General features: G+C 35.7%; 1 protein-coding gene across 6 annotated transcripts in view; it reads left to right on the plus strand.

The window, feature by feature from the left end:
* KIAA1328 (KIAA1328 ortholog) overlaps window positions 1-13069 on the plus strand; it is a 367487-nt gene that overhangs the window by 287449 nt on the left and 66969 nt on the right. For all 6 annotated transcript variants that reach the window (XM_036822916.1, XM_036822915.1, XM_036822920.1 and 3 more), the window contains one exon: window positions 4739-4920. In XM_036822916.1, the coding sequence (XP_036678811.1) occupies window positions 4739-4920 (182 nt within the window). The remainder of the gene's footprint in view (window positions 1-4738; window positions 4921-13069) is intronic.

The following is a 13069-nucleotide window of genomic DNA, read 5'->3' on the forward strand; positions in this document are numbered from 1 at the left end:
TCAGTAAATATTTGTTTTCCCTATTTGCCCGCCCCAGCCCCTTCATACATATGAGTATGTCCTCAATAAATATCTAATGAATATATAAATGAATGATTGATTTGGCAATTTATTGAACAGGAATAAGGAAAGCAGAACTTGAGACAGCTGAAGTTTTGCATCTGAGTAACAGGGAGGATGGTGATACATTAAATGAGAATGGAAACAGGTAAAGGAACAGGTTTCAAGATAAAGATTATTCATTGCCTTAGCGTGAGTTGGTTTTGGGAGGTAGGACAAGGCATCTCTTCACAGCTTTTCAACAGATACTTGAAGAGGTCAGCAGTTTTGGAGAACATTGTGGGCTAGATGAATCTATTTAGAAATCATAATTGAAGATACAGTGGTGTGACAGGGATCACTAAGAAAGTGCTAAGGGAGGAAGAGAAGAAGGACAAGGGCAGAATCATCAGGAATGTCTGCATTTAGGGGGAGGGAAGTACAAGAGGTCCCAATAAAAGAATATGAGCAGCAGCCTCCTAAAACTAGAAAACCAATCAAGATATATGTCATGAACTCCAAGGGAAATAAGTTTTAAGGAAGGAGTCAGTTGCTGTGAATTAGTCTTATAACAAGCAGGATGGTTGAAAGAGAGAACGCCACTAGATTTGTTCTTTAAAAAATAGTTTTAGTAGGCATGTCTGTTAAAATTATTGTTTTCTAGAAGTTTGGCAAAGAAGGGAAGGAGAGAAGATGGTAACATAAAGGAGATGGTGAAATTTTTTGTTTTATAATTACAAAAGTACATGCCTATTGGAAGAAATTTAAACATTCAGAAGTATATAAATTAAATTATAAAAATGTTTCCCTCAGTAACTGTTCTACTTTTTTGATTTGTTATTTATCCATCCAGAACTTAAAAAATATTTTTTGTATATTTTTGTTTTTACAAAAATGAGGTATTATATATTCTATTATTACAAATTGCCCTTTTTTTACTTAATAGTATGTCATGAAGTTTATTCACAGTAGTATAAAGAACTGCCTCATTCTTTTTTTCTCTGTTTTCATTTATTTTATTTATTTATTTTATAAATGATGATAGTATGATTTTATTTATTTATTTATTTTTAATATATTTATTTATTTATTTTTGGCTGCATTGGGTCTTCATTGCTCCGCACCAGCTTTCTCTAGTTGCGGCAAGTGGGGGCTCCTCTTCGTTGCGGTGCGCGGGCTTTTCATTGCGGTGGCTTCTCTTGTTGCGGAGCACAGGCTCTAGGCACCCGGGCTTCAGTAGTTGTGGCACACGGGCTCAGTAGTTGTGGCTCATGGGCTCTAGAGTGCACGCTCAGTAGTTGTGGTGCATGGGCTTAGTTGCTCCACGGCATGTGGGATCTTCCCGGACCAGGGTTCAAACCCATGTCCCCTACATTGGCAGGTGGATTCTTAACCACTACACCACCAGGGAAGTCCCTATTTATTTTTTTAAATTAAGGTATAGTTTATTTACAATATTGTATTAGTTTCAGGTGTATGAGACAGTGATTCAGAATTTTTATAGATTATGTTCCATTTATAGTTATTATAAAACAGACTATATTCCCTGTACTGTACAATATATACTTGTAGCTTACTTATTTTATACATAGTAATTTGTACCTCTTAATCCCATACCCCTATCCTGCCCCTGTCCTCTTTCCTCTCCCCACTGGTAACCACTAGTTGTTCTCTCTATCTGTGAATCTGTTTCTATTTTGTTATAGTCATTCATTTGTTTTATTTTTTAGGTTCCACATATAAGTGATAGCATATAGTATTTGTCTTTCCCTGTCTGACTTATTTCACTAAGCATAATACCCTCCAGGTCCATCCATGTTGTTGTAAATGGCAAAATTTCATTCTTTTTTTAATGACTGAGTAGTGTTCCATTGTATATATATACCACATCTTCTTTATCCATCATCTGTTAATGGACACTTAGGTTGCTTCTATAGCTTGGCTACTGTAAATTATGCTGCTATGACCAATGGGGTGCATGCATCTTTTCAAATTAGTGTTTTTGTTTTCTTCAGATGTATACCCAAGAGTGAAATTGCTAGATCATATGTTGGTTCTATTTTTAGCTTTTTGAGGAGTCTCTATATTGTTTTTCGTAGAGGCTGCACCAATTTACATTCCCACCAACAGTATACAAGGGTTTCCTTTTCTTCACATCCTTACCAACATTTGTTGTTTGTTGTCTTTTTCGTGGTAGCCATTCTGACAGGTACGAGGTGATATCTCATCATAGTTATGACTTGCATTCCTCTGATGATTAGCGATGTCTTTTCATGTGCCTGTTGACCATCTGTATATCTTCTTTGGAAAAATGTCTATTCAGATCTTCTGCCCATTTTTTTTAATTGGGTTTTTTGATGTTAAGTAGTATGAGCTGTTTATATATTTTGACTGTTAACCCCTTATTAGTCATGTCATTTGCAAATATTTTCTCCCATTCAGTGGGTTGTCTTTTCATTTTTTCAGTGGTTTCCTTTGCTGTGCAAAAGCTTTTAAGTTTAATTAGGTCCCATTCATTTATTCTTGCTTTTATTTCCTTTGCCTTAAGAAACGGATCCAAAACAAATATTGCTATGATTTATGTCAAAGAGTGTTCTGCCTATGTTTTCTTCTAGGAGTTTTATCGCTTCCAGTCTTATATTTAGGTCTTTAATCCATTTTGGATTTATTTTTGTATGTAGTATGAGAAAATTTTCTAATTCCACTGTTGTTTATGTAATTCTACAGGGTAACTTCTTAAAAGTGAAATTGTAGGAGGTTAGGTGCACTTTTATTTTGTAGTGACAAATCACTCACAGAAGGGTTATCCCAATTTGCAGTTTCCCTAGTACTATATTAAAATCCTCCTGTCCCCACACTCTCACTGACACTGAGTATTATTATACTTTTCCACTTAAGGGATAGTTTTGGGATTTAGATTTAGGTTTTGATTTTTGATGGAAAGTCTGGTCTTATTTGTAATCCTAGGAGAGAATTCATTTGAGAGGAGGAGCTTGTAAGCTATAAGAAAAGGAGATGATTGGCAGGCCATTGTCACAGAGGGAAGGGGCCAAAATGGTATCAAGAGTATGAGTAAAAGTTGTGATTTTCTTCTGAGATGTTAATAGAAGAATAGTAGATGGGTAAAGTTGGAAATAAATGCAAATGAAAGAAGAAAAATTTTTATATAGTCATCTTTATTTCAGGGAAATTAGAACCCAGGTTCCCAGGATGGGATTTGGAATAAAGGTACAGACAATCTTCTGTGTAAAATGGAAGGAACATTCAGTATTGGGAGTGATCAACATTGGCTAGTATTGGGAGCTTGGCTGACCTAAGAATGTATGATTTTGGGGAACCCAGTAGTCTTGGTCACATTAACTTTTCTGTAAGAACAAGTAGAGATGTAGTTGTTGGATTTGCCAGGGTTTGGGACTTCTGGGTTGAGGTAAACTTATCTTTCATTAACAGTAATATAGTTTTATTCTCCGTATTTTCCTGTCCCATGAGTAGAAGTTACATTGGCTAAGATATGCGTCCACTGGTAGGTCCACAAGGGAAAGTGATCCTTGGGTTCTGGTAAAAAAAATTTTAAGTGTATAAATTTAATACACTGCTTTATGCCCCTGTAAAGCCATACTGCTAATAGTTTGTTTCTTTTTACCACTCTGAACCTAAAACCATTTAATGTATTGGTTTTTATTAATAAATTATGATGTGAGCAAACATTACTAAAAATTCTGATCCACACAAAAGAAGCCCAGTGACTTTGATGGGTTTATGTGATTTGAATCCTGGTCAAGGGCCACCTAGGATTCATAATGGATCCAGTAATACTCCATCAACTTATTCTTGTCTAGAGATTGCCTCTGCTGCTGGGGAGTTTAAATATCCTAGTTTTTAGAATATTACTTTTTGAATAAATTATTTTTCTTCATTTTAATTTTCACCTTGTTTATGGTCATGGGGAAGACAAAACTAAAGTATCACGAGTCTATGGTGAACTTAAATTAGAAGGAAGAGGCTGGTAGAATAGTAAGGGATACACATCATCATAACATTTCTCTCTAAAAAATAAAATGTTATAAGTGGGATTGTGCTAATGGTGGGAACATAGTTCATTGGAGAGAAAAACATATGCACGTGTGTTTATTTTCATTAAAATTTCTTTTACTCCATATTTGCCTTGTTGACTTTATAATGAAATTATGTGAGGACAGAGACCAATTCTCCCACAAGCACTATAGTACCATTCCTCACATACCCTGACTACATAATAAATACTATAACAATTGAAAATGAGAAACACAAATGCATTTTGAAGCAAATTGGTGATATTTTAATCTTATGTTCATTTTTAGTACTCGGAAACATTTTAGTTATGCAAGTCTTGTTTTAACATACTTTTTATTTTTACAGATACTCTGGTTCTTAGTCATACTCTATGGCTTTATTAGCAGTTTTAGGGCTGAGTCTCATTTCCCCAACCCCAAATATAAACTTTTTGAGGATAAAAACCATTTCTTCTCCAAAATTGTTTTGGCAGAACACAAAATAGACCTTCAGTAAATTATTTAAACTATACATCAATAAAAGATAAGAAAAAGAAAGTTTCTATTGCCATGAATTGCATTTCAACTCATACTGAATGTATATGCCTTTGTGTGATCTATACCCCCTGCTGTGCTCTTTACAGCTCATAAATGTTTATTCTTTTCAGTTTATTGAAGTCAAAATATGATGGCTGGACGCTTGGAACATCATCATCCAGCAAAAATTACCAAGACTCTACTAACAATGGAGAGAATAGAAGGGAGAAGAAGACAGTTGGGTTTCAGTCACATATGGAAGATGATGCCCTGTGGACAGATCAAAAGAAAGATGCATATCAACCCCAAAGAGGTAAGCTCAGCATCTGTAGTAGCAAAACGGGAAGCTCTTGGGGGCAGGTGGTTGCTGATGCCTGCTAGTCATGAGCGCCAGATGATTTCCTATAACCCTGAACAAGAGTCAAATGTGTTACAAACTGACATGGGCCCGCAAGGCCAAAGGTAGCACGTCACCTAGATCAGTGAATTGCATCAACATTTCTCTTACAACACTCATATGAGAAACTGTCTAATGTGTCCCTCCTTTTGCAAACAGCAAACTGCAAGAATTATTAAGCAGTAAATGTGGTCATAGACATAAAATAATGCTTAAAGCAAATAAAGAGGACAAGAAATTGAACATAAATCTTTGCTGAGAAAGTGAACTGTAACAACTACAGTTAATCCTCGATTAACTGGAAATACAAGGAGGGTGGAGGAGAGGTCATTGCGGCTAAAACAGAACCTCATACGTCTTAAGCCTATATTGCCTAGCAGTCTTTGAAGTGCCTTCCTATTTTATATGTCATAGATATTTTAAAAGAAATCAATTATAAATAACTATGTGAAAGGTTGAGTGAGGCAGTCAAATTTAATTGCATTTTCCAGTTGTTTCTGGAGTGACTTTTGGCTTAAATCTCTCCCGGAATCATTAAAGGAGGGACTCTGGGACAGAATGGAACAAGTCTGAGCTTCATCGGTCAGAAATGATGTACAGAAAACAAAGGGTCCCAAAAGGTCTCAGAGCCCCCTTCTGCTCATGCCTCTTTCCCAGACATCTTTTGTTCCTGCTCACAACCATTAACCCTGATTTCCTCCTTGTTTACCTCTTGTTTTACTGGGCTAGCTAGCTAGCACTGCCCACTGCTAGTGTTAATCAACCAACTTTTCATAATCTCTCTAACCACTCTCACATTTATTTATTTGAGAATTGAGCAGTGCTTTATGAGATCTTACAGGTATACTACTCTCTGCCTTTCCTCATCAGCTGCCAACTTTGTCATGTTTTTTGGTTTTAATTATGATTAATCTAGAAATCACTTAGTCCTCTCCCAGATAACTGAGAGATGATAATTAGTCCAAGCTTCAGAAGGGAGACTATCCACAATTTGAAACAAAAGCAAAGGTACATTTTGTTTGACATAGGGCAAAAGTTCTGCAGACCTCTATTGTTTTAGGACAACTTAGAACAACTTTTGTCTTTTTAGACTTTGCTACCAGAAACAAAAATGAAATTGAGGAGACTTAGTATGTGAGATGGAATCTTCTCTACTTTCTCTATTAGTAGTCCTTCAGAGATGGGAAACTCTTACTTTTGGCTCCCTCTATTCTTAGTCATTGCACTTTGGAGAGTGGAGAACCAGTCAGAATTGGTGTGGTAGTTACACTGCAAGGCTCAACATAGTCTTCTGTTAACTTGACAATAAATTTGTGTTGTGTGTCAGCACTAAAATAAAATAGCAAAATGAGAAAAATACAGTGTGATAGCAAAGGGACAAATAACTTGTGTTATTGGTTGAGACCACAGCAACATTAGAAAGCTGCAATTGAAAAGGCACTTTGAGAAAGGTATCATCAGGCCAGCCCTGGCCATGGTGGAGGTTAATCTCTCCCAAGCCCAGCTACAGAAGCCAGAAGTCTAGAAAGGGCTTTTTTCCCAAAAAAAAAAAAAATCAATTTCTAATTTGAAGCAAAATCATTTTTGACTAACAGGGGTTCAGAACCCATTACTTTTTGCTGTGTAGTCTGCTGACATTTCAGCACTTTCTGTTGTGCACAATGAATCCTGATAGTCATTTTATAATGTTACTATACCAATCAATTTAACCAAGAGAAAGCTGTTATAATTCTGCAGTTTTCAAGAACAGTTTTCACTCATGGTTTTATTTTTTTCATTAGTTTTTTTTTTTTTCTTCTCTTTTTTTTGGGGGGGGAGGGTTGTAGCACTATAGTGAGAAAAATGGAAAAATTTTCATCTTTTAAAAAGAGTTTTGTTTCAAGGTATTCACAGCAACTATTAACTTTTTCTTCTACTCATAAGAAATGCTGTCTTGTATTTTTCTCTTCTTTTATTCTACTATGGAGCCATTAGCAAAATTATGGTATACCTGATCACTGAGGAGCTAAAACTGCCCCTTTGAGCCATTCTGCCCATTGCAGAGCTGGTGGTATACACAGATCACAGTACAGGGCAAAGTTATTGCATTGGCATTTGCTGTGGGAGACCAACTTTCCAAGGTGTGCTGTAGCGGGATTGGACCCCCTGTTTAGCATAAGGCAATGACCTGACACCAATTACCTAAGTTACACTGCTTGGTTTAGCATCTCCTTAATTGTTTTCCTCTCTTTAGCGTATCTGAGTTTTTAAATATATTATTCTTCTGTTTTATATCCTTTGTTACTTTTGTTGTCCTTTAATCATTAAGTACTACATAGGACATTTACTGCAGGACCATTAATCTTTATTATCAGTCTCTTTCTCCTTTACCTCTCCTATCTTCCTCACCATTCTGTCAACTTTATTAATACTAAACATGTAAAAAAAACAAAACAGACCTGATTCTTGTCTCAAGAAATAACCTTGTGATTGCAAAAATATCAGTACAGTACAGTATTGTCAGAATTATGCTTAAAATATAAATTGTTTTTCAGTCATAGATGCTTGGAATGTTCTGTCTTAGTTGCTTTTATTGAGCTCTGTGGAACAAGGAGACATTACTTAGGAAAATCCAAACTTGAGTCAAGAACTTTTAAGCCAAAGGCATAAATCTAAAAATACCCAATCTTCATTCTTCTTTTTTCCTCCCTACACAGCAGTATTTTTATTCTCTCCTAGCTTGCCTAGAACCTCCCCTTCCTGAACAATCACTGACTCTCTTTTATAAGAGCCCTCGAATCTGGGAGAATATTTTTTCCTGTTATGCTGATGGGCTGGCAGAGGTTGTGAGGCCACTGAGCACGCATGTTCCAGAATTAATTAGGAAAATACTAACCCAATACTACAAAGCCCAATACTACATTTAGAGCTACCTCCTGTTTATTTCTCTGACATCGATCTCTGACTCCCCTTAACACTTTGAGAGGGTATGAGAGAGGCTGAACCTAGAATAAATTGGATTTACCTGATGGTATTGACCATGCCCTTCATTTTGTCTTTCGGGTTTTTTTTAGGTTATATAATATACAGCAGCTGTCGCTGGTTGAGACTCCCTGAGAGACTCCCAAACACATTTTTCTTTTACTGGAAATGAAGGAATAATGTGAAGTGAGAAATAATCTCTGAAGCTCCTAGTTGTTCCTCTAAGTGAGTCTGTGCTTGCAATGATGTGAGAATCTTTGTAGCCCATGTTGGATTAAAATTACAGTCCTGATTAAAGAAATAAGCAAGTAGGAGTATCTAAAGTACAGAAACCATTTCCATCTTGCCTCTAAGGAACATTTATTCATGTTTCTTTTATTATTAGCATTATCATTATTATTATTATATGTTTAATCATTAGAAAGGATACCACAATATATTACTTCTGGTTCCCAGTAGTCTGAGCTAAAAGATTTGTTAAAAATTGATACCTTTATCATTAGAATACAGAAGACAAGCATAGTATAGAGCTATGAATAAACCTAAACATGTAGATTAAATCGTCCTGCCCAGTCCCCTCAAAAAAAAATTCAAACGCAAGAGACTAACATTCAGAGTTGAAGTTGCTATATATCGAATAGTAACTTGAACCAGAGGCTCTACATTTCCTATCCTCTGCAATAGAAGTATCTCAAAATACTATATAATTTACTTACTTATTATGTATGTTTTGTGTCTTCTCCCATGAGAATATAAGCACTCCTTATGTTCACTGTTGTTTCCCCATTTCCTTGAATGTTGCTTAACATGTGGTAGGTTCTCATAATGTATTTGTTTAATGAATTAATATATTACAGTTGACCCTTGAACAACTCAGGGTTGAACTGCCGAGTCCACTGACATGCAGAGTTTTTTCAGTAGTAAATACTGCAGTTCTAAACAGTCGTGATTGATTGAATCCACAGATGTGGAGGAACCGCCTATACGGAGTAACTCTAAGTTACGCTCGCATTAACCCCCACGTTGTTCAAAGGTTAACTGTATATATATTAATTTTTCTTTTTGTGTCCTTGCCCCATTTTCCCACAACAAGGATCTAATCAATTAGACCTTTTGACCTCAGTCCCTGCAATGATTTAGTGGCTTAAGAAGTGTATGTGCTGGTCCCTTCAAAGTCCTAATGGTGATTGATTGGTAATGTCAAAGAAGGTCAGTAGAGTGGGGTCTTAAAAACAGCACTGCTTAAGAGCCAAGAAAACTGTGGGGTTTTTTTCATTTTCTTTTATTCTAATTGAGGTTTAATTTATATACAATAAAACTGCACAGGACTTAATAGTACAGTTTGATAAGCCTCGACAATTGGATATACCTACATAATTAAGAAATAGTACATTTCCATTATTCATGAAAACTTCCTCACGTTCCTTTCCAGTCCTTCCCCGTGAGGCCTCTCTCCTTGGTTTGCAGATGGCTGCCTTCTCAGTGTGTCCTCACATGCCCTTTTTGCTGTGAATGTGCATCCTTGGTGTGTCTCCCTTTTCTTATAAGGACAAAGAGTCATGTTGGGTTAGGGGCCACCCATATGACTTAATTTGACCTTAATTACCTCTTTAAAGGCCCTGTCTCCAAATACAGTCCCATTCTGAGCTGTACTGGGGGGGGGTTAGGACTTCTGCATATGAATTGCAGGGGGTGGAGGGGGACACCACAATTCAGTCCATAACAGTTACTCTCTTTCCAATCTTTTTATGCCTTTTATTTCTTCTTATTTCACTGTACTCTCTAGGACTTCTATTACAATGTAGAATAAAATGGTAAAAGTGGACTTCATGCCTTGTTCCCATTGTCATAGGGAAGGCAGACAGTCTTTCACCATTAAGTATGATTTTAGCTGTAGGCTTTTTGTAAATGCCATTTATCAGGTTAAGAAAGTTCCCTCCTCATTTGCTGAGAGCCTTTGTCATAATGAGTGTTAAATTTCATCACATCTTTTTTTTCTGCACCTATTGAGATGATCATGTGTTTTCTTCCTTATTCTGTTAATTTGATGAATTACACTGATTGGGAGATATTGGTGTGTAATATCCTTTTTTTTGTAATGACCTCGTCAGATTTTGGTATCAGAGTTATACTAGTGTCATAAATGAGTCAGGAGCATGTCAGCAAAAATGGCAGAGTAGGGACTTCCAGGGGCTTGTCCCTTGCCAGAAACACTGAAAAACGTGGCACATACTGTCAGAACCAACATTATCAGAGCTCTGAAAGATGGTGAATGATTTATGGAAACCAAGCAAATGCTTAACCGGGAAAAAAGGCCACTGAAACATGGTAGGAGAACTTAATGAAGTTTTAATTTATCCTTGCCCTGCCCCCTTCCACAGTGTGACAGCAGTCTTGTAGATGGCAGCCAAGTTCCAGGTGTGAGTACCTGGTCCCAGAGGAAGCAGACCTTATTCTCAAGGAGTTGTGTTTGTCTGTTTCAACCTGTCTGGATTTCCCAAAAGACTGATACAAGGAGACTGCCTTTGTTTTTCCTACCTCTGAAATTTTTCAGGACAGAGAAGCAGTTACATGTAGGACATTCCTTGAAAATACTGAAAGCCAAGTGAACACTGCCACCTGGGGTAAAAAATAACAGTTGAGACAAACAATAGACAACCAAAAGGCAACAAACCTAGATGAAATGGACACATTCCTAAAAATACACAGACTACCAAAACTGACTCAAGAAAAGTAGAACATCTGAATAGACCTATAACAAGTAAAGAGATTAAATCAGTAATCTAAAAACTCCCAACAAGGCAAGCCGAGGACCAGATGGCTTCACTGGTGAATTCTACCAAATATTAAAGAAGAATTAACACAAATTTTTTTCAAACTCTTCCCAAAAAATAGAAGAGGAAGGAACACTTACTCAATCATTAAAATGAGGCCAGCATTAGTCTGATACCAGAGCCAAAGACATCACAAGAAAAGAAAACTACAGACCAAAATCCCTTGTGAATATAGATGAAAATATCCTCAACAAAATAATAACAAACTGAATGCAGCAACATATTAAAAGGATTATATATCATGACCAAATAGGATTTAGCCCAGGAATTCAAAGGTACTTCAACATATGAAAATCAATCAATACAATATACCATATTATAAAAATAAAAAATATGATCATCTTAACACAGAAAAAGCATTTGACAAAATTCAACACTCCATGATAGAAACAATAATAAAATAGGAGTAGCAGGGACTTCTTCAACAAGATGAAGGGCATCTATGAAAAACCCACAGCTAATGTCATTTTCAATTGTGAAAGACTGCAAGTTTTTCCTCTAAGATCAGGAACAAGCCAAGTATTCCCACTTTTGCCAATTCTATTCAACATTTTACTGGAAGTTCTAGACAGAAAAATTAGGCAAGAAAAAGAAATAAAACATATTCAAGTTGGAAAGGAAGAAGTTAAACTGCATTAGCAGATGACATGATTTTATATATAGAAAATCCTAGAGAATGCAAAAAAAACCCAAAAACTACTACAGCTAATTGCACAAAAACTTTTAGAGCTAATAAATGAATTTAGCAAAGTTTCAGGAAAGAATTTAAAACAAAAATCCATTGTATTTCTATACACTAGTAAGGAACTACTGAAAAGGAACAGGAAAACAATTCCATTTATAACAGCATCAAAACAATAAAATACCTAGCAATAAATTTAACTGAGTGCAAGACTTGTACACTGAACAGTACAAAACATTGCTGCATCAAATTAAAGAAGATGTAAATGGAAAGACATCCCACATTCATGGATTTGAAGACTTAATATTCTTAAGATGGCAGTACTCTGCAAATTGGCCTACAGATTCAGTGCAATTCCTATCAAAATCCCAACAACACTTTTTTGCAAAAATGGAAAAGCTGATCCTAAAACTCATAAAGAATTGCAGGGGTTCCCAATAGCTAACACAGTCTTGAAAAAGAAGAACAAAGTTGGAGGGTTCAAACTTCCTAACTTCAAAACTTACTACAAAGGTACAGTAATCAAAACAGTGTGGTACTGATATAAGGAGATAGCTAGAGATGGATAGATAGGTAGGTAGGTAGATAGATAGATAGTTGATACAATTGATTTTTGACAGGAGTGCCATGACAATTCAATAGGGAAGGAATAGTCTTTTCAACAAATGATGCTGGGACAACTGGCTATCCACATGTGAAAAAAATGAAGCTGGATCCTTCATTTGTATACTTCATGCCATATATAAAAATTAACTCAAAATGAATCAAAGACCTAAATATAAGAGCTAAAACTATAAAGCTCTTCAGAGAACACATAGGTATAGATCTTCGTGACCTTGGATTAGGCAGTGGTTTCTTAGATTTGACACCAAAAATACAAGCAACCAAAAGAAAAAAATAGATTAATTTGATTTCATGAAAATTAAAAATTTTTGTGCCAAAGAACACCATCAAGAGAATGTAAAGATAGTCCACAGAGTGGGTTAAAAATTTGAAAATCTTGTATCTTATGTGGGTCTGGTATCCAGAATATATAAAGAACTATTACAACTCAAAAACAAAAAGACAACCCATTTAAAAACTGGGCAAAGTACATGAAAAGACATTTCTCTGAAGAAGATGTACAAATGGCCAACAAGCATGAAAAGATGTTCAACATCCCTAATCGTTAGGGAAATCCAAATCAAATAAGATACCCACTTTAACACCCACTATGATTGTTATAATTTTTAAAATGTAAAATAAGTTAGAGAGAATGCAGAGAAATCAGAACCCTCATACATTGCTGCTAGAACTTTAAAATTATGGAGCCATTGTGGAAAACACTTTGGTGATTCCTCAATACATTAAACATAGAATTAGCATATAACTCATCAATTCCACTCATAAGTTTATACCCAAAGTAATTGACAAAATGCTTTCAAGCAAATCTTGTACACAAATGATCATAACAACTCTATTCATAATATCCAAAAGGTGGGAACAACGCAAATGTCCATGGACAGATGAATGTATAAACAAAATGCAATATATACATACAGTGGAGTATAATTTAACCATAAGAAGGAATAAACTTCTGATATATGCT

Source organism: Balaenoptera musculus, chromosome 14 (assembly GCF_009873245.2).
Source record: "Balaenoptera musculus isolate JJ_BM4_2016_0621 chromosome 14, mBalMus1.pri.v3, whole genome shotgun sequence".
NCBI lineage: Eukaryota > Metazoa > Chordata > Mammalia > Artiodactyla > Balaenopteridae > Balaenoptera > Balaenoptera musculus.